The sequence below is a fragment of the Tetrao urogallus genome (genome assembly GCF_951394365.1).
Source record: "Tetrao urogallus genome assembly, chromosome: 1".
Taxonomy (NCBI): domain Eukaryota; kingdom Metazoa; phylum Chordata; class Aves; order Galliformes; family Phasianidae; genus Tetrao; species Tetrao urogallus.
The window spans coordinates 88,442,159-88,468,602 of NC_136813.1; the positions used below are offsets into that span (position 1 = coordinate 88,442,159).

At 36.9% G+C, this 26,444-nt stretch overlaps 2 protein-coding genes across 2 annotated transcripts in view; one reads left to right on the forward strand and one right to left on the reverse strand.

Moving 5' to 3' along the window:
- Positions 1-12,283, forward strand: part of HLCS (holocarboxylase synthetase) — a gene marked incomplete at both ends in the record, with an annotated part of 111,790 nt that extends 99,507 nt beyond the window's left edge. Inside the window, 5 exons of the mRNA XM_079549385.1 lie at positions 3,471-3,538; positions 4,542-4,702; positions 7,832-7,946; positions 11,470-11,683; positions 12,115-12,283. Of these exons, the coding sequence (XP_079405511.1) occupies positions 3,471-3,538; positions 4,542-4,702; positions 7,832-7,946; positions 11,470-11,683; positions 12,115-12,283 (727 nt within the window). The remainder of the gene's footprint in view (positions 1-3,470; positions 3,539-4,541; positions 4,703-7,831; positions 7,947-11,469; positions 11,684-12,114) is intronic.
- Positions 12,284-19,924: 7,641 nt separating this feature from the next.
- SIM2 (SIM bHLH transcription factor 2) overlaps positions 19,925-26,444 on the reverse strand; it is a gene marked incomplete at both ends in the record, with an annotated part of 53,822 nt that continues 47,302 nt past the window's right edge. The window contains one exon of the mRNA XM_079536660.1: positions 19,925-20,652. Within this exon, the coding sequence (XP_079392786.1) occupies positions 19,925-20,652 (728 nt within the window). The remainder of the gene's footprint in view (positions 20,653-26,444) is intronic.

Below are 26,444 nucleotides of genomic sequence, written 5' to 3' on the forward strand. Positions count from 1 at the left end.
GCTCAGATTGTGGCCCACCAGCCCTTAATCAGATTGCCACCTACTTTGCAGAAGAACTGCATATATTTGAGCTGTTCCTTCAGGTTTTCATGTTCTCCTGAAAACAAGCTTCTAGATAGGGAAGAGGGACCCGTATCAGGACTGCCACTAAGAAAGCCTACAGTGTGGACTTGAGAGATCTGTTATGCTTGGCCAGCATGCCCTCTGGCAGGCCTTTCAGCACACACAGCCTGGAATCAAACACAGCACCATGCAGTTGAGTGCTATGAAGAGGAAATGGAGAGCAATGGAGAGTTTAGAAAAAATGCTATTGGGTATCAACACTGCTTGTTTTCAGACTGGATGTAGTGAACAAAAACAGTGGATATAAAGCAGTAAAGTAAGTGTTCAGGCCACCTTTTTGTCCAGAATAGTACAAGAAACTTATCAAAAGATATGTTATTTTCCTTTCAGCTAAACATTGAAAGATTTTATGTTATTTTATAATTTCCTGTGTAAACAGTAGTTACAAACAAGCTATTTGAGAGTGGGATTTTCAGAAACTTGGAGTGAAGGGAGAAATCTGTTCATAACTCACCCACTTGTGCCCAGGTATTTTAACATCTGGAATGTAATGCTGCCTGTTGTAATACCTCTGCAATACTGTAACACAGCAGGATGCATTAATGAGAATTTCAACCTGAAACCCACAACATCAATGAAATTTATAGTTGTCAGGCCGCTAACATAATTCAAACATAGTTTCTGTGGTTTCAATTCCCATACAACATTCACGTCAGAAGAAAAGTCATTGTGTTGAGTAGTTATAAAGACAGATACGTTCTCAGACTTACAATTTCTTTTAAGTAATTAGGTATTGTTTATTGCTCTTGACAGCACTCATGCTATGTGTTACAGGATGTATAAAAATTATGCTAGAATCTGTTTTCATATTTCAACTGTTCTAATATTCTTGCATACCAAAAGCGCTTTGCTTACACTTCGGAAAATCCCACAAAAATGGCCAAGGCAGAAAAGAAAAATTTACATACAATTCAAGTATCTTCATCTGTGGCCAGATAAGTGCTGTCTGATATTTTTCCTGATGGGTAAATTTGTTTTCAGATGTTCCACGTTTTCCTGCTCTTGTATTTCAGTGTGGTCTTTTGACTTAATTTATAGAGCAATTTTGTTACAGAACAGAGTAAAGAACAAAGAATTTCACAAAGGCAAACATTTAGGAGAAAAACTTGGTGAACATTGTGATTAAGTTACTTTGTAGGAAAATGAAATAGTTACGTCTGCAACTGATTAAGTTGAAAGAAAAGAGGGGAAGTTGAAATGCAAAAAAGTGCACGTACAGTTTCTCTTTCTGGAAGGGAAAATACAAGTTGTTTCTCTCAGAAAAAAAAGCCTAGCAAGCACACACAATTTACACAGCCCCGAAGCTGAGTGACGGTTGTGTTGTTTTCTTCTCTTTTACTATCTTAGACTTCATGGTATTCCCAGAACAATCTCAGGAAATAGTAAAAATAAATCTCTCTCTTGCTACATCAGTCTGGGTATTAGCGACTTCCCCATGTTGTGTCCATCTTGAAGAACATATTCATGACCCTTAAAAGCACAGACTCAGTCTCTGTGTTTAATAAGTTGTTACCTGCTGCCAAGCCTCTAATAGCTACATTCATGCATTCTGTTGATCATATCTCTTTGTTCTACAGCCTGTGCTTTGGATTCATACTTCTTTTTTTACTGCTTTGATTATTTTCCTCCAAACGTGGCAGCAAATTACTTTTTTTTCCCTATTTATAAACAAGTATGAACAGAGAAGAAACAGAAATCAGTGTTTTTTGACAAAGCCTGTAATCTCTTCTTAACTGAGCTTCCAAATTTAAATTAGATTTTCTTGTTGCAAAGCTATGAACTTGTAATTGAAATCATGCTGTTCCCAGATGACAGTGCTGAAGCCACATGGGCATAAAGAGCTGCCTAGGATTTTCTGCTAGATCCCGGCATAAGAGGAGGTGTTTTCTCAATGCTGACAGTAGATTAGTGATCATAGTCTTGACAAATAATTTGTAGTGTCCAAAGTTATGATTGTCAAACTGTAATTCAGTGAAAGAGATTGTCAAAGAGATCTGGCTGCTGTATTGACAACGTCTCTCTGATTTTGTGGTCCTGTGGAAAAATTTTGCTGGGTCTGTCAAGGCTTTTGTTAGTTTTGGTTCAAAAACATTTCTAATTAGTAAAGACATTTATAGTCCAGGCATTATTTTAGTCTTCAAATAATGTACCATTTTGATCATTATGAAAGCAAGACAACCCTTTGAAAGCTATTCTGAATCTTCTTGCTATTGATGTTGCCCTTCGAGTTACTGATGTCCTTTTCAAACTGCAAGGTAGGACATCTGACTGGTTCCTTAGCATGATGTCTGCCAAAATACTTGTGTCTGGTGAGCACTGGGGCCATGCTTGTGCTTGGAGCTGGTCCCTTCCACACAGTGATGCTTGATTTCAGAACTTTAAGCACTTTTCATATGTATCTGAAATTCAGAGAAAATAGTTTTGAAAGATTGGGCAGCACTTATCTCTAAGACAAGACCACTTTTGTATGAATGAACAACGTTATATTTGTGCCCATTTTAGAAGTAGAGTTTTAGACTATTAATCTCTCTCTGAGTTTGCTTTGCTGGCACCATCTTGAATATCTATTTTATCTGTGAAGTAAGTCTTCCCAAAAATGTGAATTGAAGAAGGATCATGGTACAATTCAGATCTGTTTTAAAGCAGCTTGAACAAAGTTCTCACAGTAGGGTTTTTTTTTCTTCTTCTTTTTTAAGTCTAGCATTGACTCATTTGGTGGTGTTAAAGTGCACTTTCTACTTATCCCCAGAGGAAAGTTAGTATTCTTTTAAGTGAAACTATTTTAAAAGCAGAACACAAGCCTAAAATAAGCCAGTGTTCTCTAGAGCTCTCAGAAGGTGTAGATTTATTTACTGTAGTTAAATCATAATTAGTTCTCAGGGGATAGTGTATCTTTTAAACTGCTTTATTGCCACCATATTGGTTTTCTAAATAATCAGAAACTGCTGCTGTTATATTCTATAGTATGAAAAAAAAATTGCTTTAAGTAGAAACAAATGTCTAGAATTGCTAGTTGTCACTTACTGAAGATAGTAGCACACAAAAAATAAGCAATTCAAGAAAATATGAAGAAATGCAAAACGTGTGTTATCGGAAGGCACCTTGAGTGAACTATAGCTATAATTTTTTCCAGTGTAATAGATACAGTAATGTTTTACATGATAATTTTTCAATTAATCGTTTTAAAATATTCTAATGCTTTTTGCTCAAGAATAAATATTAACTGAAAAAGGATAAATGGTAGCGCAATGTTAATGTAAAATATTACCTGATATTTAAACCTAAATTCTCATGAATGTAGCTTAGTGTTCCAGCTGATAAGCATGTTTTTTTTCCTTAATTGACAGGTTAATGTTCAAGTTGCCTGAGGAGATGGGTTTAATAGCAATCGCTGTTCGACAAACACAAGGGAAAGGTTAGTAAGTTTCCTTCTAGTTCTATAAATGCATACTGAACATACAGAATAGAACATTTTAATGTCACATAGCACTAAAGATACATTATAAGTATTTTTTGATAATAAACTACAGAATAATAGTGTCCTCTTCTCTTGCTTGAATTGTGGATTTAAATTCAAAACCTAAGTTAGCGGAGACCAAAGTAAACATTTTCAGGATGTTTGGTGGCTTTTGCAGAAATGATTTACTGGTCCTCTAGTTTCTGCCAAAAAGTCTCTGCAGTCATGCAAACTGCCATCACTATGCATTTAGTGTAATACAAGTCAGACTTCCAAATCAGAACTCCTTTTTGATTTAACTGCAACAAGACTGGTTCTTGACTTGCTCTGAGACAGAGGTTCTGCTGAGTCTGCAGGACTGTCTTAAAATGTCACATGGGCTTTCACAATCTTTTGCAAGCATATACAAGCAGGTTCTGCCTTTTTCTGTGGAAGATGCTACCACTTCTTTAAAAGTCACTTTCAGTTTGGTGGAAAAGCACAGTGCCGAGGCTAATAAGCTCTTCTAAACATAGATCTACATGAAGATGGTTAACCAGTTTCTGGCTGAAATCTAGCTTGTGTCAAGATGATTCACTGTATGGATGGATTTTTAGACACACTCAAAATATCTTCACAAATACTTCTTTTCTTAAACAAAGCAATATGATCTGGAAAGTGTTTGTTACCCAGTACCAGGAAAATATTGGAAACAAGTCATTTAGGACATTCTAGGAAACCAAGTAGCAGCATGCACATTAAACAACCTGCTTGTTTTTGTGTTTTTAAAGAAGTTTTGCACTTTAATCATTTTTTCTTTCAAAATCAGTTTGGAAACTTCTGTACAGGACTTACTGTATGTTCTGAGGTGGGTACAGCTGAATCTTCCATGTAGTTATCTGAATTTAAAAAATAAAAAAATGATGTTTTTATTAACGTTTTTTCTCTTTCATTGAAGTTAATTTTTTCTCCCCCTCCCCAGGTCGTGGCGGAAATGTTTGGCTCAGTCCCCTTGGTGGTGCACTATCCACTTTACATATCACAATTCCTCTACATTCCAACTTGGGCCAGAGAATTCCTTTTATTCAACACCTAGTGTCCTTGGCAGTGGTAGAGTCGGTTAGATCATTCCCAGGATATGAGGTATCTCATCTTAATTAATCTCAAAATTTGTTTCAATTTTCATTAAAATCTAATTTTTACTATGTCTTCTATACATTGAATGACTCAACACTGATACAGGGGTGAAGAACAGTAGTAAGTTTATACATACTTGACTATTTATGTTTTAAGAAATCTAGTATGCATATGGAGAATACTGTCTTTTATTGAGCTGAGTATACTACCCTCACTTCTCTCATAATCTGACAAAACTTAAGATTCAATCTTCAGCAGTGAAGAAAATGTCATTTTTGTTTGTCTAACAATTGAGTTAATTTGTTTTGGTTCTGAAGTAGCAGGGGAAGTGAGAGGAAGGAAAAACGAATAAAATTGACAAATCCTTTTCTGCTTTTTTTGTCAGTGCTGTTTCAGTGGTCACTTTATCCCTTCTAAAGGATTTTTCCAACTCTTGTTTAAGGTTGAAAACTGATTTCTAAGGCAAGAACTTAGGAGTATTGCTCTCAAGAGGGAATCAAGTGTCCTGTCATCAGTATTAAAATGAAGAACCAGTCTTCTTCAGCACCTCATATATCTCCTTTTTAATGTTACCATTTCCTAATATTTGCTAACTATAAAACTTTGGTATTTTACAGAAGTAGTTAACTAAAGCATATGTTTCCTATATTACAGAAAATCAATGACTTATACACATTTACACATGAACTTTATTATAGTGGCACCCAGTAGCTTTGCTGTAGTTTAGGGTCTGTCAGCCTTTCTATTAAAACCTTCTAACTTCAGTGCTTCATAACTTGACTATAAAAGCAAAATGCTTCAGGCTAAAATTTACAGTATGAAGTATTTGGCTGGAGTGAATAATTTAACCATTTATAATGGAAGGGACGAGGGTTAGTTTTACAGAATATGAGTCTGACTGGGGAAGGAGTTAATTTAGGAGTTTTTGCTTCTGTATGCCTACCTGTGTCTTTTTATTCTATTTTATTCCATTCTAGATGAACAATGTGACTGACATACTAAGTGTTCATATAAATATAATGTAAGCTAATAAAGTAGATATTGTGGTACCAAACTTATTTGGAGTAGCTTGATATGACCAAGACAAAGCTACTCAATCTCTTTGACAGTAGAGAAACACGTATTAAAGAAATCTTCCAGTATACAATAATTGAGAGGATTTAATTCTGTTGTCGTGGTGTCCCATCCCATCCTCCCCTGCCCAGTAAATAAAATACAAGACAATGGATTAAAATAACATTGAGGGTCCAGACTCAAATACATTAAAACAAGGAAATTCAAAGATTTATCTGAAAGTCAAAGCTTAAATTTTCCCTTTGGACTTGAGCATCGCTTGGCTTTTCTTGGTGTCGGTTGAACAGGCGTACCACAGCAGCTGAAAACAATGGGCGAATTTAGAAAAGTGGTTTCATTCTTACTTCTAAATTTCCATACCTCCGTGGGCGTATGTCAGAATCTTAATATTACTTTAACACAATGTAATGTGGTTCACTATCCCCAGAATCCATGTCAGGATTTCCATACGCAGATACAAAATACATGTGTCTCAGTTTATCAGCCAGTCATTGTTTTTAGGATTCTGTCATGAATGTTTGCAGCTCTAAATAGGCCGTGATTGAGGCTTTTGTTCCGGGCTCTTTTTGAGAAAACATGACAGTTCCAATTGTAAGTTTTACTATCATACGTTAGTGCTGCAAATTCAAACAAGCTCATATTCAGAGAGTGTTTTCCTTTCCAATTCTGAGAACAGCATAAATTTCTCTCTATAAAGGAAATTAAGAACATGCTTCATTCCCACTGTGGCTTTCCCATCATTTCTGTGACATTGATATTTATGCGGAGCCTTGTTTTGTGGCAAATAACACAAGTCTTTACTGTGTAGTTTGCATCATTAAATACATCATCAACTTGGTTATTTTTCATGTTTGTTAGTGACGTAATGCTGGTGTGTGGTGTCTTACAGGTGTATGTTTTCCTTAAATAAGATCTGCTGAGCTCTCCTTTGGTTACTGTCAGAAGATCTCTTAGCACTGATAATACTGTTTAACTGTGCTGTATTGCTATAAAAGCTTTCACAGTGTCAAGAGTTGTTTTCCATAACAAATACGAATTGGTGATATTCTCTTAAAATGCTTTGATAGCGAAATCATTTAGTATTTCCTGTCCGTGTATGTATAATGGACTCCTCTCTGGCCTTTAAATCTGTCAGAAAAGTGGACACGAACCCAGGTGCAGTTTTCACACATCCTGTAAAGGGATTTCATATCTACAATAGGAGGGAATGTGACTCTTGTAGTCCTGGAGCACCTCCCATAATTTGCCTCTTGGGATATGTTCGTATGCAGTTTTTCAAGCTACAGGAAGCACATTTGCTTTCTTTCTGTGTTTAAGTAGCCGGTGCAAGGTTCAGTTCAGTTCTGTAGTTACAACAAAAACTTCTCTATTGCACTGGAATGGTGTCATACAGCACAGTTTGTGTTTCCAGCTCCGTGGCATTGCTTGAGCATAGCTTCCGAACGCTTGAATGTATTAAGGACGTTACTAAAGCATTTACGTGGCTGTTAACTGGAATTTCTCCTGTCTGCTAAATTTCCTTTCTGATATTCAAAATGGCATTGTCACCTTGCCTGGTTTCTGCAAAGATCCTCAAGTCTAGCATTGATATTATTGTGAATTTACTCTCATCACTTGCACTTCATCTGTAGTTTTCCATGTGTGCTGACACAGTTTGCATCTTTCTTGAACATATCCTTCAAATCCTTAATAGGGCCTAATGAATGAAGTAAGTGAAGAAAAAGACCTCATAATTTTGACGCAATAAATCTCTAGCACTGTTTGTCCTCCTTTTGGTTGCTCTAAGCCATTATTATCTACCTTACTTTTTTAACTTAATAGAAACTTTTCTCTGACAGCTGCCAACCTCCTTAGTAAAACATGTAACCGTGTTATTGTGGCTTTTTAGTATCAGTTGTGGAACACCTGAAAAGGTTCTTATTATGAAGAGCTGAAAGTATCACATTCCGTTTGGCAAAGAGGTACAGAAAATATAGAATATGGAGTGATAAATGAACCATGTTCTTCTAATAGTATCAGAGAGCAAAGTGTTTCTAAATGTGTATGTTTTTGTTTCTTTAGGATATTGACCTGCGAGTAAAATGGCCAAATGATATTTATTACAGTGATCTTATGAAGCTTGGTGGAGTTCTGGTAACTTCTACATTTATTGAAACAACATTTCATATACTTATTGGTAAATGTCTATTTTCAGACTTCTTTCTTTTTTCTTAAAGAAATTTGTTGTTAATGTCTTTATTAGTTCAAATGATGAGAATAAGTAGTGACAGCAGGCATACAGAAATGAAGTACAATGTTCAATCAAAAGAAAGCACATAAGTAAATGTTTTCATACATCTTAATAATTCCATATGCTTTACAAGGAAAAAAAATATGCAAGCATCTGGGCTCATGTAGTGGGGTTCAGAGAAAGAGCATTACAAGAGGAAGGCAAAATGTCCTCCTTGATGTATTGCAAAAGTAATAGAAATTACTAATTCTTTTTAGGTTTTCTTTTTTTTTTGCAACTGACAAATAAGGATAAGTAAACAACATGCCCTTTTAGATTGGGAGAAGAGCTATGTACACACAGTAATGTTTTCATTTCTCCTTTCATCCCTTTTAAATCCATTTGTAACTTGTTTTTGCTGATATCTTTCCAGAAATTGGAATGTTGCCAGTGAAGCAGTAGCAGATTAATGATTGGATTAATTAATCCCTTTCTTTAGTTCTCAGAAAAAGTCAAATTTGCTAAGTAGCTGGAAAGGCTGAGAGGGACAGGGCAAGGAATAGCAGACATTTGTTCATTTAATTTCTACAAGTTAGCAAGACCTGTTCCAAAAAGTCTGTACATTCTGGCTATATTTGGTAAGGAAGATTCTTCTCCTAATAAGCAGCAGCACAGTTCCATCACAGGTGCTGAAATATCTGCCAGCAGAAACTCTAGTCTGTTTCCAAAAACAGTTGTCTGTGATGTGTCTGAAAAATGAGTGCAAGTTCCTTAGCAAGTATTAAAGATTAAGTAAGATGATTTTTTGTTTTATATTTGAATATAGCATGGTAGATAAGTAAAATGTATTGCAAAGAAAATGTGAACCTGACACTATTTATGTCAAGATGCTGTAAATTTTAAGATGCAAACAAGCAAAAAAGTTGAAATAGTCACCAGCTTCATCTGTGATACATGCCTAGCCATAAAATTTTCTATTTAATTTTTATATCCTCATTCTGTAGATAATCTGCATGTACAGAGTGGTATGTTGCTCTGAGACACTAGTAAGAGTCTCTCTGTGCTCCATCAACAATTTACTGCTTCCATATGTTTTCCCAGAGCCTGAGCTGATTAATGTAAAAAAAGTAAAAATGGATGAAAAAACAGTTCATCGTATCAATTATTTTTTACATATTATAGGTTAGCTTTGCACATTGAGCTGCTTATCGTAAACACCACAACATTCAAATTCAAATGGAAATTTACTGTGTGCATTCTATCTGATGTCCATAGGTGTCATTTTGGTGATGATATGTCTGAAGTATAAACAAAAACATACATTTTCATCAGCTTTCAGTCTTAAAACTTTGCAGCCCAAAGAAAGTTGCTTTTCATATGCTACTCCAAGAATTGTTTCCGTCATTTCAGTGATGGCACTGAGGGCAGTAAGTGTGACTTGTGATATCTAACTACTTGTGTTAGTAGTAGAAGTGAGATCAGTCTTACACAACAGGAAAGCCATCCTGTTGGAAGTTATCCTCTTTCTATAGTCTTGCAGATTCCTTTCCTAACCTGATTTTTAGTACTAATAAAGAATATACTATGATGATAATAATGATGAAAATCACAGGTCATTAATTTGCCTACACTGCTTTGAGAAGTGCCTGAGAAGAGGCAGACAAGAAACAGACCTGCCTTTTCACCTGTACCGTGTGCTTCAGGCCTCGCAGATGGCACAGTTCATGTTTACATTTTTATGAAAAAGAGCAAAAAAAAAAAAATTCTTTTTTTTCTTGGAAGATATTTGGAAGAGGAGTTCTATAGAATATTCTTCATTGTTGTAAGGGCCAGATTCCGAACAGATGTAGGTAGCAAAATATAATTGAGTTGAAAGAGACAGCCAGTGTGCTTGACTTGCAGAAACTCTGTCTACTTCACTGTGCAGCTAGGGCATGGCTGTATGGAATAGAGGAGAGCAATGCATAGATGCTCAAGCCAGTGCTTGCCCTTGAATTGAAAGTTGTGTTAGCCACGTCAACATACCGCAAGGTCAGTGCTAAATGTTAATTTTTTACCCTTCTCACATGGGCGAAGAGAAGGTGCTTATGCACCTAATATTTTTCACCTTAGCTGTCTACATTCCAGCCAATAGGTTTATTCTCAGATGCTACTGCTTCAGCTGAGCTCATCATCTCATTGTGTTTTTCATGTCCATTTCAGTTTTTGGATGTGTCATCAGCGATGTTCATACGTGCACACCTGAGTGCTCTTAGTCTGCAGATGGACTTAAAGGCCACATTATGCAGCCTGACAATAAAAACTGCATCATAACGACCACTGTCATTCCTTCTTCACTTGTATTATGTTTGAATCGTTTTGTACTCTATTTGAGTTTAAATAGTTGAGTTGTGATCTCCTGGCACGACACATTATTTTTTCCAATTAGTTCTCTTTCTGGTAATACGTTTCTTCATCTTTCAGTGGGATTGATATCTTGGAATTTGTTACTGTGACTTTCTTTTATGCATTCTTTTATGAGTTAGAAGTCACAAACTTATTTTTGATGAAGAGATCCTTCTCCTCGTAGTAAATAAAAATTAACAACATATAAGAATAGTCTGTGATAGCAAATTTACAAAGCAATGCATCTGGACCTTCCAGCAGATGGAGGTGCAAACTTGATTGACAGGACTGGTGTTTTATCATAAATATCTGAGGAAAGAAAAGTCCAAATTATTAGGAGAAAAAAATAAACAGGTAATACAGTATATTTCTTTACATCCCTCAAAGCCTGTTTCAGCAGGCTGCAGAAAAGGTCCCAAGAGCCACATTTAAATCAGAAAGGCATTCTGCCAACATTATTCTAGCTGGAGAAATTTCAGTGAGAGACTTGAGGCTTCTAAAAGATAGGCTGTGGTAAAATAGATTAAGCAAACTGGGGACTAGCACAGCAAACTTTAATTTTCTGGGTTTTTCACAGCAAATCAAACAAAACTTGTCAGCTGAATAACAACGCTTAATTTTCAGAAAATGAAATCGGCTATCTGTAGTAAACAGAAAATAATCTTAATTACATTTAGACTGAAAAATAAAACTCCATCCGAGAGTATGATACATGATTTGCTTTCAGTTTCCACACTGTCAACTTCCAGTAAGTAAAAATTTCTCACCTGGATATTGTACAAGTTACCACTTAATGTCTTCCTAAACCTAAAACTTGTGATAGCATAGCCTTTTGTTGAAAGATCTGTGCTGGATTTGCTTCCACAGTTTTGAGGAGATACTTTTAAGGACAGTAAACAAAATCTGCACTGCAATTTGTAATTGTGCAAGTAAAGAGTTTTAAAGGTGTAAAAGACTGAAGAAATACTGTTAAAATCCACAGAGATAATCATTCTGTGATTCTATTATATATATCTATTAGCTAAATGAAGTACAAACATTTTGATGGTAACAGAATATTCATAGTTACAGATGCTATGCTGTTCTTTTGGTTTGTCTTCTTCAGGCTTTGGATTTAATGTGAATAACAGCAACCCTACCATATGCATCAATGACCTCATCACAAAATTTAATAAGGAAGAGGGGACAAATCTGAAAGCTTTAACTGCAGACTGCCTTATTGCAAGAACTGTAACTGTGCTAGAGAGGCTTATAGATATTTTTCAGGAGAAAGGGCCCAATGGAGTTCTTCCTCGTTACTACAAGTACTGGGTGCACAGGTGAGCATAATGTTTTTTTCCAACATTCTTTTTTGAGGTAACTCATAGATGTTTTGTCTTCCATTTTAAGTGTTCTACTAGACTGCCTTTGAAACTTAATTGAAGTGTATTCCTAAGTAGGATGTGATACTGTAGGTAAGACTAAACACAGTAAAATCGGTGGATAGGTTAAAGAACGTATCTAGGTATTTAACATGTATCATTTGAAAAAATAAAAAACAAAGGAGTTTAGAATGATTTTGATTTGTATAGCTAACAACGAAGCTCCTGTACTCATGGTCTTTTGGTCTTTTACCAAAATTGAAAGAAAAAAAGGATTAATTGTTAAGTGAGATGCAAAAATACTCTAGTTGACAGGAGTCCTCAAAGTTATTTTTCAATTGTTTGTGCAGTCAAGTAATTAATAAATGTCTGGTTTTCTCCATTTGCAGTGGTAAGCAGGTTCGTCTCCACAATGAGGAGGGCCCGTTGGCATGGATAGTTGGGATTGATGATTATGGATTCCTTCAAGTTCATGAAGAAGGCAAAGGTGTAGAGTCTGTGCATCCAGATGGCAACTCCTTTGACATGCTGAAAAACCTCATAATCCCAAAGCATTAGTAGTTCTCAGAGTTCACAACACAAAAGGAGGTTCTTCTTTACTATTCAATACCAAGTAGTTAAGTTTGCGTAGAAGTGGGAAGAGTGTTTGATGGTTTGTTTGCTTGGTTTTCTTCTTCCTATTTCTGATGTCTTTTGTTCTTTGAGATGTATAACTTCAACAATTTAAGAAGAGTTAATTATCTTTTTGATGAAGGTGTTCGTTTTTCTGTATTGTCTTAAAAACTCACCTATGTTGCCATTCTTTGTAAGCATCGATTCTTTTAACAGACTCTGATTTCAACAGAATACTGTGCAATGAACAGAACTTTTTCTTCAATTACTCACTGTGAGAAACCGAAGTGGCTAAATATTTTGTTTTCTGGTGTCTGTGTTTTTATTGTGCTTTAGCACAATGAAGTACAATATTTGCATTTTAATTAGATTCTGATTTTTGCACTGTCTGCAGTGGAATCATCTGGAGGAGTTCATCATGTATTTCTGAATTACTGGGCTTAACACCATATTTAGATTCAGGTCTAAGTAGAGCCTTGCTGACTTGGTTCTTTTTCACATGAACACGTACAACAGCTTACATACTGTGCTTTGGTCACAGGTATGCAACTCTGTCATGGCTGCCTTGAGTTTCTGGAGTGTCTTCCATCAACTCTTAAGAACTATGATTGGTTAAGCCAATTTATTTTTAGCCTGCTCTTTGCTAATTGGATTTAAGCGAATCATCTCATGTCTCCTTTAAATCAGTGTTCTGAAAGGGTTTAGCCCTGCAAGAATAGCCCTGTGGGAGTCATGACTAGTATAGCTTCTGATTTCAATACTCTTATACAAGTTCATCACTATAATAGTGATGAAGTTAAGTGAATAAGAGATGTCCCAATCTTAAGATCCCTACTTCAACCACTATGCTGGAAATGACAAAACATAAAGTTACTTGTGTCCAAATTCTCTTCCACTGCTTCTGTTTTCTCCAATCCCTTTCCCAAAGCAGGCATCTGTTTTTTCTGCTAACCACTGAAAACGAGGTTTGACATCTGCTGACTAGCAGGATGCTTGCTTTTGGGGCTGGCCACATGGTTCTGGGTTAGGTGTAACAGCTTGGTTGCTTGGAAAGCAACAAGAGGTAGGCATGTGGGAGCTCCTGTGTGATAGGCAGATTATTGGGTTTCTCTCCTGTGCCAGATGACTTTGTATTCTGTCTGGCCTCAGAGCACTTCAAATGGTTCTCTCAAATAAGAAGTTTATCATAGGTGTGATGTGGCCAGCTTCATTTCCTCAAGTAGGCAACACCACTTATTATGTACCTTGTCCCTACTAAAGTTGGATCAGCCAGATTGATTTCTACAAAGCACTTTTGTCTACCAGCCAGAAATGGGTTTTTTAGGTTAAAGTTCACCTCATAAACAATCTGAACTTGTTAGTAGATTGTTTCAGTTACAAAGCCAAGAAGTCTTAAAGCAAAGAAGCTAGTCTGTAATGGTAATTTACAGTAATCCTCACATATTAGGTTTTAGGTGGTTTGGCAGCAAGTGCTAGAAATTAAGTTGTCCCTCTCACACTTGGGATTTTACGCTCCATATCGCAATATATCAGTTTGTGTGCCCGGTTGTCTGTCCCCTGCTGTTTTGTTTCCCCTTGTGATCTGTGTCAAACAAGACTGCACACCACTACTTCCTAGAATTGTATGGGGGAGTGTAGACAGCTGTTAACTGGCTTAGCTGAAATGATGTACAAGATCACCAATTTTTCCTTTTTCCCCCCAGATGCTTTCCAAACTGCTTTGGGCTGTTAATTTTTGGCAACTACCTTTATTTCAGAATCAAGCAAATATTATCATAAAATGATATGTAAATCTGAATTAATGAAGTTTTTAAAGGAGCCCATTTATATATACACGTGTAGTATGTATGAGGGTGTGTATACGCACAACTTCTGTGTGTGTTTTCACTTCTAATTCTACCTTTTCCTTCCTAGCTGTGGAAAGCATAGCTCTGTTACTAGTTTTTGACCATAGAATTTTTAAAAACTTTAGATCTGTAGTTCTCAAAGTGTCTGTTTTGTTACAGTAGAGTTTGCCAATAGGAAACATAGTTGATACCACTTCTATTTCAGATAGAGTGATGAGTGCTGTAGAGTTTACTTTAAATGCCATGCATTACTTCTTTACAGCGTGCTCTTCCTTACTCTAGGTGCAGGGACTGAAAGAACAATGGGGAAAAAGATAAAGCATGCTCCTGGAGGAAGGGCAGAATGGGGTACTTGCAAAACTTCTTAGCTAAACAAGTGCTGAGCAGAAAGCAGATGTATTTTCAATACTAAAATGCTGCAATATAATAACTGCTATTATTCCTATTTGGCTTTCTTCATATTCTTTGCAATGAAACACATGTTTTATTCTTGCTTTGTGTTTTAAGATTATTCCAAAACAAGTTTGGGAAGAAACTTAGCATTGAACTTCCTTTCTGAAAGTGAGAATTATCAGCTGTGGATTTGTCAGAGCATTGGTAGGTGATGTGGGGATATTACTTTGCCTCTATTTTTAGTGGCCTCTTCATGCATGTCTGCAGCTACCTGCTGTCTTGGGCAAATGGCCTTGAGTTGAATGAGGTGTCTGTTACAGACCTGACCTTTCTTTCAGAAAAATCAAAGAACTTCACAAAGAAAATGCGTGCTGCTTACAGAGAGCATTGGAATAAGGTCATTTTGACTAGCAGCTGCTACTGTCAGGAAAGCCCATGAACCTTCCTATACCACACTCATCCCTAGGGAACATCTGGGAATCACAGCCACTGATTGTACTCTTATTATGGCAAACTTGTTGCATGCTGAAAACCACAATGTTTTTCTATGAAAATCATTTTTAGTATTGTTCTTTACATAAGACAGACAAATGTGGAGTCGTGTGGTCTCAGAACGTGGGTATGGAGAGACTAGGGCATCTCTGGACTCGGAAGTAATGCACTGAAACTGTTCAATTTTATTAAAATGTGGAACATTTTGTCCGTGTGAGGTTGATGTCATATCTTGATGAAGTGCTTTCATAGAACATTAATCACTGTGTATTTCTGTGACTTCCTTTTTTTTTTTTCTCTCAGATTGTTACACATGTTCTCATCACACATTGTGAAAATATCTGTAGAGGTTGTTTGTCAGCAGGGAGTCTTTTTGCAGGGCGAGCTGGGTGTGTTGGCACCTGTCTGCATTCAGAACGAATACGTGGGTTGTGTCCCTACAGGACCAATGCTGTTTCCAAAGATTTGAAAAAGAATAACATACTTAACATGTAACAGTTCAAGAAGTGCATCTCACTTCTATTAAAGGTTTTATAAGATTTCAGAGGTTTTTAAAAATCTGTTCAGGAAATATCATATACTTCAAGGGCTATTATCTAGAAATAATATTGGAGTATTTAATTCTTTATGCTGCTATTCTATTGCTCAACTTTGTTTAATTTCTCTGCTTTTTCTGATGCAGCTACAAGACTTCACAAGTCTAAAAAAATTACTCTCTGCAACTGCTTTGAAACAGATAATTGCTATAAATGTTTTCTGAAGTACAGCTTAATAGCTGTCATGGCAAAGATTTGTGCTGCCAACAGCTGATGGATTCCTGGGGGGAAATGCTCTGATAAAGCCATCTGCATGCATAAGATGTGGCAGTGATGCACAGCACTGATCAGACAGCAAAGAAATTAAATCTGGACTGAGGTAAGAACAGAGGTCAAAAAACAGTGGCATGCAGCCGACTGTCATCTTGTAGCAATCAATTGATTAAGAGAACTGCAGGGAAGAATTGTGAACTGATGCTGCATTTGAATATCTTGCATTAGAGTGTTTCGTTAGCTATTCTGTATTATTTTCAGTTCTCCAAGACTCTTCCTTTAGAATGCAATGTAGCTTAAATGGGATACAAATCCTTGTATTTTGTAAGACATTAAGAGTCAAATTAAATGTTGAATTGAAATAAATTTTCCAATATACAATGTGAAGCCCTGTGTTTTGTGGTGAAAAAGAAATCAAACTCATTTTTCCTTTGGCTACAGGACTTTATTATCATTTTAACAGTTTTGTTTTACATAATAAATAAGCAAAAATGCTTTACATTTTTAGGGAATACATATATAATTTTGAGCATTAATAGATTGTTTGGTTTGCGTGCTTTTTCTCCTACATTTGCCAAATAGCTCATATCTGCATTATATAAAAAAAGCAAAACCTAACGTTCAGGAAAAAAAAAAAATGACATAGTAATACTATCTCTCTGTTAATTTTGAAGTATAACTGAAATGTTGAAAAAATCCTTTGTGCTATGTTTTGTGGTTTTTAGAGATGAGTACTGATATTCTGGGAGGTATCCTTCAGAAAAGCAGCCTTTCCGCTTTATCGCAGTGAGATACGCTCAAATTTTACAACTTTAACCCAATGTACTCAATTTCGTTAAATTACTGAAATGCCCTTTAGAAATGACCTAACTACTGTCACCAGGAGAGAAGTCTGTTCCCGTACCACCTTATTTACACTGCACAGTTTCCATGAATAGGAGAAAAACTTTTGAGACATCAGTATGGGAGCCATGTTTTCAACTTTAGGTTTTGGTAAGATATTCCCTCTCTCAACTCTCTCTCTTCCATTCCACATGTACTTGCTATAGCCCTGCCCTCCCCCGAGATGTACAATCCTGTCACGTTGCACGAAAGAGGCATCTCTGATAGAAGTATCTATATTAGCTCACATATGTACAGTTGAAAGAAATTTGGGCATTTTTTGTAATGTAGTCCTATTCCCACTCCACTTCTGTGACATAATTTTTTCCAATTGCTGGGAGCATTGCCACTCTCAGTGGCCACATCGCATTCTGCAGCATTAACGTACTGTGAACATCTGTAGTTTAACTGACTGAAAGTCAGTGTCTGAACTCATGTTTTTCTCTCGATGTAATTTGCTCACATTCCAGCTGTGAATATGCAATTGCTGTTTCTATTTTTCAATGGCAGGAAAAATGTTTCACACGTTTGCTTTTTAATCACAGATCTTTTCTTAAATCTACAATGCATTATCAGATGTGAATGCGTAATTGAGTCGTTATTTCCTAGCAGGGAAATTCATGTATCTGAATCTCATATACTGTAAAACTTGTGTGGGAGGGTGATGGAACACCTCCTTTACTTGAGATTGTTGAATAAAGCCTGAAAGTGTGAATAACAAGGTAGAGGCTGGAAAAATATTTTGTGGTATTTTAATGAAAAATATCAGTGGAGGTTTTTTGACTGAAGCGTAATTTATATGTTCCTGAAAACATGTTTTTGTAATGAGAAATAGTTAGAAGAACAGGAAAATACAGCAGATTGACTTTGTGTGCAGCAGTGCCACTAATGAGGTATTGGGAGACATGCAGTATGAAGCAGTTGTGCATCAGGTTTCTTTTTAATGATGCAATGTCAGTTTCTCCTTAATAGGGCATGGCTTTAATTTGAGAAAATTAACGTACAGGTCTTAGCATCATTGTACCTTTTAAGAAGTTGGTTGCGTTCATTAGGAACACTGGCTGGGAAGGCCGCTAAAGAAAGCCACTATAAAGCCAGCTCATGTCTCGGCAATTCATAACATCAGAATGATAATAACATTCACACATAACATTTCTATAGCTTTGCCACATTCTCCAGCTCAAGAAGAACGAAGGAGTGCAATTAAACTGAAGGTGTTGGTTTGGTTTCGCTCATTTTATGTTGTTGCTAAAAAGCCAGATCCGGTACTTCTGATCATATTTATCATGAAAGATATCTTTCATATGTTTTTTAGTAAATGAAGTCAGACGACTGAGTTTCCAAGCGAACATGAATTCAATTTCATAACAAAGCTTTCTCTGTTAAACTTTTAATCAAAAGCAATAAAAATACTGAAAATTATTTTCAGATGTGTTAGAAGTATTTTTGTTTACTCATAGCAATAAATATTCATACATACAAAGAGGTGACTGATTATTTTTGCTGCACGTAGAAGATGGAGGGCGTATAATTAAGAGAGTGTGTATTTCATTACATTTTCCTCTGACAAGGTGCAATCCATGAGCAAGTATTTTTCCATATTACACAAGCCAGGTAAGCATTTTCTTTAGCAAAGGTCTCTTTCTAGAGCGTCTGACAAGAGGGAGAAAGCTTCTAAAATGTAAACTTGAATTGGGCGAACAAATGGGGCTAAATAAGCTGGCTCAGAACTACAACAGCCTTCAGTGTTGGTATTTACATCTATTACGTGGGGAGTGTTCATTGTTTTGTCCAAAGCACATGAAGACTGTTTGGGGAAGCAATGGAAAGACAAACTGGACAGACTCATCAGTAAAACATTCACAGATCCTATACGTCTCCTTATTTCCTGGTTTGCAAACATTATGGAGAAGTGAAAAAAGGGGAAATCTATTCTTAGTAGGCTGGACAAAATTCAAATGTATGGCATATGCCTTCTACTTACTAGTTTATTGGACTAACTGAGACATGTGCAAAGTGTTCACTTCAAAACACTGAGGTATCCTGCTCTACTTCCAGTGCAATCTTGCATCTTGTGGTTGTGCAATGACTTCAGACTTTTCTTACTGAGATTGTCCATTGACATAATTTGTGAAGTGCATCAATCAGTCAAATAATGAATCTTACCTTCATGTTGACAATGAGATTTATGCTTAATGAAGCCCAGTGTGTTAAAAGCTGAACTTTTTCAAATTCAGAAGGCTACAAATAATTTTAAAATCATGCTTAAATGTTCATTATTCCCTTGACAATAAAGAGAACATTTCTGGTGCTAAGATTAAGATGTTATTTTGACTACCTGGTTTGAATAACAACAAGTCCTTATCCCAAAATATTGAGCAAAATACACTTTTTAGAAGTTTCTTTTTCTTATTATACTGTTTTTATTGAGGAATATCTTTAGCTCCTGCTGTGTGATTTGTGCCAATTCACCATGATAAGACCTGTAACCTTTTAATACATACCTTTCTATGTATTAACTTGTCACAATACCATCACTTGTTAAGATTAAATGGCGGCAGTAAAAATTTCTGAATACTGAAAAAAATGTGTGATAAGTAATAAATAAGCATGTTCCAAACTTAATTATGTTTGGTTAGTACAACTGTATTACAGATACTAAAAATCACCACTCTTTAAACAAAGTTCATTTGTCAGGACGTGTAACAGATGGGCGGGTAGCTGATGTAGGGTTTCACACTTTGTCAAAAATACCTAATCTAGAGTGTACAGTTTATGATAATGATAACAAAAAGAAAATAATAATATCTTGAATGTGTTTTGAGAAGGAAGGATTAAGGGAAAAATTGTTCTTCATATAAACCTCTGCATATAACACCTATCATTTAATTTTGTTGCACACTATAAAATAACAAAAATAAGATCTGCAACAAATCTTCTCACTGGCACCAGAGCTTAAGCTTTGCCAACAGAGCACTGAAGCGAGATGTATTCTTTTTTCCTCGCCTTGAAGGTACTGTCACACATGTCTTGCCAGGAACACACAAGTCTGTCCCTCATTGACCTTCAGCTGTGCTCAGTAAATGTAACTATGTTTTCTCATGCTTTTTGGAAATCATTACTGTTTGGCTTCTTAGTTAAATGTAAATACTCTTTTACTACTGTCACCTTCCATTGGCTATTATTACAGAAGTTCCAATATAATGGGGTAGGGTCGTTTCCTTGTGGGTTTCTGGAGAAGAGGCTGATGAGGGGCTTTGGTTTTTGTACATAAACGTATTTACTTCCTCAGAATTGTATCCATAATTTTCTCCTACGTGTCCCGTTGCTGTACATGATGAAGTTTGAAATGTGCCATGTTTGGCTAAAACGTGATGATAATTTAGAAGCACAAATGGAACTTGTCCAGAGGGTCTTACATCCATCACACGCTCACTCTCAGAGTCGTGATCAAGCTTTACAGTCATTCTCTCATCACTGTCCAGTTCATTTAGACTTGTAGCATGGTGACTAATATGCCCATATTTGGGTTCCTTCATACAAATCCGTCTTGTTTGTTCATACACTGCGGGCACAGGTAGGAGGTGACTTAATTGTCCTAAAGCTTTAGATTGGAAACATTCTGATTTTGGCAGCAAAGAGTTAGCAACTGAGTTTGAAAAAGAGCTTTCATTAATGCTCATTTTTTCTTGTAGGTCTCTGTTAAAAGCTAGCTTGTTTTCTTCTTTAATGAGATGGTGAGGTGGCTGAATCCTGTTTTCTATTTTGTTGGGTTTCATGATGCTGGAATCATAAATCTCTTCTTTGTATCTGCTGCCTGGCATAGGTGCTGTGCAACTTGTAAAGTTGTCGGAGAGAGCATCTTGGTTGTATCTCCTGTTCGATACGGGCACTTGGGGGAAAGAAAAAACATGTTAATTCCTGAAGACAAGCTCATACAATAGTTGGACTCTGACAGATTTTATGGCTGAACTGTAATACCCGTTAGATTTGGGTCAGATCCGAGTCCCAGTAAAGACATCAGAAACATTCCCATTTGCCTCAGTGGCTTTGGATAAGCCTAAAACACTACTGAAAGGTTAGAAAGCATTTGGAAAGACACTCGGTGTTGAGCAGTTCTCAAAATGTTTTTCATGCTATGCAAAGTGCTTCTTTTCACTAAAAAGCGTAATTGCATAATTATTAATCTCTGTTAATATGGTCGAATCAGGAAATTAAAGCAAAGAACTAAATAACCACAAACGTGACTCACAATTTAAAAACCTCAGACTTATTAAGCTCTTTTCAGAACTCAACAAATAATTTATCAAAGGAAGGATGATATTTCATCTTGATAAGCCTTTGCTTTTTTCCTTTGAAAAAACGGTAACAGATATTAAAAATGTCTATTGAAAGGCAACAGAAATACTTCATAAGTAATGCTGAATCTCAGCTTTCATGTAGTGAAACTGTTTGAATAATAAAATCGTGATCTACACTATACACTGAAAATATCCACGAGACTAAATTGGATGTGCAATGAAAATAAGATGATAGATTTTAAAATTTTAGCAGGGTGTGAACCTAGCGTATCTGTTCAGGCTTCTTCTCTAAAATATATTGAGAATCTTTTCTCTGAAGCTTTTGTATGCTGGCTAAACTCATTTAATTGTTTGAATTGTTTTTGTCATTTTTTGCTTGGCCTACATGATGTTTTCTTTTAGTACAGTGTTATCAAACAACAAATGATAAGAGAAAATGAACTGTTTCACTCCTGCACAGTATGGCTACGTTTAGGTGAGTGCTGATGTTCTGTGCTGAGTGTTTTGTATGAACAGTTTGGCAGTTAAACTACTCCTACAAGGCATATTTGAAGGTTTGATGTTAAATGTTCAACGAGGCACCAAGTTTCTCATGTTAAACTTAAGCTGAATTTTTTGCCATGTCCACTGAAAGTCCTGAACAACCTAAATGCCTTCTGTAAAAGGGATTTTCTGTTTTCCTAAAAATTTTATTCAACATTTTAAAAGTTTTGGAGTTCCCCGTAATAGTTGCTGACATAACTGCACCCGCTAATAATTAAATATTCCCTGTGCTATAGTAGACTGGGAAAACCTTCGTGTATAACAGAGGAAGCAGAAATAGCTCAATTGTACCTTTCTTACATGCACAGCTTCATTAATTTCAGAGGGAGTTGCACCACATAATTAACACCAGAATTTAAACAGAAATCTGGATCCAATTTCTTCTTGATCAACCCACAGTCCTGCAAGAAGCAACAACTTTCCAGTTCTTGTTTTTAATTTCTGTGCAGCCATTTTTGTACCAAGAGGTATATGCAGGCCTAACTAAACTGATTTCTTGTCATCTGTGGAAAAATGGCCCTCCTACATCACAGATCAAAACAGGGACTCAGCCACGTGCTTGAGTATAACTTAGAAACTTTCTAAGTATAATTGTATTACTGTAATCTTAACTCCACTTTTGGCATTCTTGTTATTAAAAAAGTCACCGTCTGAGAGTTGCTGATATATAACCAGTATGATTTAACTAAGCTGGAATACGAGTTTTGGTGTTTTTCCCAAACTTGATGCATCTGCTAGCCATGAGTTGGTTCTCATTGCATCATGAAGTACTGTTGCCTCATGGCTCTGCTCTCCTCTCTGGACAAAAGATTGTCCTTTCCCATTTTTAGAGCCCGAGCTTGTAAGAAGCTGAAGCATCACAGCAAACAGTTGGATGTAGTCTTTTTATTTCTTTTTTATTTAATCTTGAATTCTGCTCAGCTGATGGCTTCTTTTGTGGTCCAAGAAGTAATTTGCATACTCAGAGATTTACAAGGTATATTATCCTTTTTTTTTTTTTTTCCTATCCTGTGCCTCGAACATGGTTTTCATCTCTGATGTTGAGGAAGAAGGTAAGCATTTGGTTAATTGTTTGCAGGCTTCCATTAAAGTTGTCAGCACATTTGTGGAGTTAGAGCAGACAGTTAAGCAGGACAGCAGTGCAGCAGAGTACAGTAGTTTTTGTCCTCTTCCATTCAGAAGAGTTGGCATAGCTGGACTAAAATCTGCTCATCTTCCTTTGCAGATAAAAACCCAGAAGGACGTGGGAAGGACTCCTTGCAGGGAGTTTTGTCATACACAAAGACCCACCACTCTGTGCTGCAGTGAAAGGGCAGTATCCTCGGGTTGCTTCCAGCCATCCAGCACATGGGCAGTTATCAGGGTACCTGCCTCAGCCAGGTGCATTCTGTTCATTCTCACTCACTGGGCACCCTTTACAGTTGTCAGTGTCACTGCACTAATTTGGGATGCTTCCCAGCCCATTCTTCTGGCAGGGGAACTCGGCTGTGCTGAGTGACAGAGCTATTCTGTCATATTCCATATGTTCCATAAGACCATATATCATACAAGAGTGATAGTAGCTTCCAGAAGGCCCTTCATACACGCTTACACCACCTCCATTCATAGCAACTGACAATTGCAGCAGTGAGCTCTGTCCATCAGGCATCGTGTCGCTGCTAATTCTCACAAGCAGCCCTGCTTTCCCACTTGTGCATTGGGTGCAGCATACTCAATGGGCTTTTCTGGCAAGTTTTATGGCAGACAGTCAGTTATTGACTATAGACTATTGTCTATTTGGTGATAAGAGCTCACCTTCCCTGCCAGCCTGCTGAGAGTTCAGCATCCAACCACCCAAATGACAACAAGCAAGGCTACTCTAGAAGAAACTAGTCTGTAAAACATGTAATACCTATGCATAGTTGCAGTATACTGGAGTAGTTTTCATCCTGTTTAACCTGGTGCTGTAGTGAGGAGTGTTCCCTCCTGACTTTCACATAGTGCCGTTAAAGGCCTGTTGGTGTTCAGTATGGGAAAGATGCTCTCAGAAAAGATATTCCATTCATAAACATGCCTTTGTCTGACAAGAAGTGTCAGAGTCAGTTAAGAGGTAGAGCCGCTCCTTGTTTTCTCATTGCCCATAAGAAATGACAAAAAGACATCTTTGAATCAACGAAGAAAGACCAGTATGTAGAATAGACCTTCCTACACTTGGTGCATGGTCCAGGCAGCTTTGAATCCAAACTTCAGAAAACCTTGTCAGTTTTTACATCACAGATGAAGGTCTCTTCATGCATAATTGTCTTGCATAATTTTTCTTGGGCTTTCTGAGCTACGTTGATCTCAGAAAAGTATACTCCTGACAGTTCAACGTGATGCTAAGCTTCACGTGGGTGGTACAGACTGGCTAACAGCATGACTTAAGTGAAGTGTGGATACTCTGTACCACAGTAGCAGTGTAACCATGGAAGTGTACAAAGGAAACATCCCTGACTACAAAGATGGTTGATTTCTCTGAAGAGATTCTCATTTCTGATGAGTAGACCAGCTGGAATAAAGTGGAAGAAGTTTCAAAACCAGATTCTGAGGCAGCAGCATCTGATTTGCAGACAGTTTTATCTGCTACGTGCTTTTCCAGGGCTTTGATGGCTTGGCATAATCATCTTAAAATCTCTGATCTCTCCAAAAGACGCTATTTTCCATAGTAAAAGATGTCTCTCGCCTATGGTATTTTTGGCAGATGCCTCTGTGGATGTGATGTGTAATAGACCTAGCATCCAGCCCGGTTGCCAGATGTCATATTTGGCATTGCCTTTGGATTGAAGATAATGATGCTAAGCAGATCCTCTCTGCTTTGAAGCTTACTAGCTGTCAGTTTGTCAGTGAACCACTGGAAAAAGCAATAGTTGACAATGTAAGGAAGATCAGATGCCCCTTTTAACTCAAAGCAAAAGCTGCTTCCAAAAGTTCAGATTTCTCGTTTGCCAGCAGCCTCAGCAAAAGTACAACAGGACTAATTCTTCCTTAGAATGAGTTAAAGCCCAGAGCAACTAGAGATAAATCCTCTGTGTGCAACGGAGGTTGTTTTTTTCTTCCCTTTCCTAATGCTGCCTGTGAACTCCAGTAGTGATCTCTCACTAGGATTGAGTTGACTGTAATCTTTTTCCCTTCTAAATAGCAAAAGTATGAGGGATCTTGCAGAGAATTAGTCATATCAAGTCACTTTTCCTCAATTCCTTAATAGCTAAGCACCCGTTAAAGTAAAGTAAATCTCTGCTCAAAAGAAAACTCACATATTCCAACTTAAGCAACAAAAGTAGAAATAGAAGTGATATCACAAGAACTGCAGGTATCAGAGCTCTGTTTTCCTGGTCATGAAGAGAAGGTGCAGCTAGGCATGCGTGATGAAACTGAAAAAAACCAGCAGTTCCTTGCACTGATTTGTTGGGATTTTTTTTTTCTCTCTAAACAGATTTAACAGTATTCCTGTGGAATCCTTCTGGCTTCACGTATTTAATGGGAGTTGTCTGCCCACATCAACCAACCAATGGTAAATCGCTTGTCTGCTTCTATGCTCAATGGGCTTTTCTGGCACATTTTATGGCAGCCAGTCAGTTATTGAACAGTCAGTTTTACAGACTGTTTCCTAAACAGGCTGTTCTTTCCATATCCATTAGCAGTGTATCAGATCAGCAAAGGGGTGGATCTGCTATCTCAGTCAGTCTCACTGCCCCTATTAGTCTGGAAGCAGAGATGAAAAGCTGGTCTTCAGTACACAGGGACAGCTTTGTTCCTGCAGACTCGCTGGGGGTAATTGGCTTTGAACCTTATACTTCTCCTTCTTTCTTGTCCACAAAGATACAACACCTTCAGATAGGGCAAAAACATTTCTAAAACATCTCTTCTAGTTCAAAGCTACTCTTTATCACACCCAGCCCACAACACCAGCAAAAGGAAGTCAGCACAGTAGAGGAGCCTGGGCTCAGGAAAAAAAAAAAAAAAAAAAAAAAAAAAAAAAAAGATTTAACCTCTCTACACTGTAAGGAAATCTTAAATATCATTCATTTTCAACCCAAATGCAGGACAGTGAAATGCTACTGTCAGCTAAGGGACATTAGATGGTCCTTCAAAGGACAAAATCCTGGACAGAAGTTACTCTGTGGGAGACACTTTCAGTATCTGATACCATCTTCTGTTTTATGTAACACGTTCATATTTTAACATCAGCGGATGTACCCTTCAGATCTGGGATATCTAATGATTTATCCTCATGTGAATAAATCTACTACTTCCTCCATCCTGTCCATAAGGAAGTTAGAAGAAAGAAACTTTTCCAACTTATAATTTTATGTCAATCAGTCCAGTGACTTTCAAATAACCAAAACAGAGTACGCAGATAGGTGTAATGAGAATGAGATCTAAAGATTAGAGTGTATCTTTAGCCTGTTCAAATCATTTATAGCTGTGCATGGTTATTTCTTATTGGTTGGCATCTCAGATGTCAGTGTTTTCAGTGTTTCCTTCAAAGTATTTAAGCTGACAGTCTGTATGGAGAGATGATGCAGGTGATCAGGCAGGACCATTGAAGGTATTTTAAATCAAGCAGGAAGAGAGTGCATTTCATTCACTCATTCCCTGTGGTGACTGAAAGGTAAAGACATTCAGATTGGCTTCGTATTCAGAAAGAACAACCTTCAATTTTTATGGAAATAGATTGTGTTTATTTTAATTTCTGTATGTGGACTGAAGTGCATTTGTTTCTGACAGCAAAACGTGGAGACAAACTATGCCAGTGTTAAAGGAGGTGGTATCACTACCATGTTCTAAAAGTGATTCCGGTGATTGCATTTTTTTGATGCTT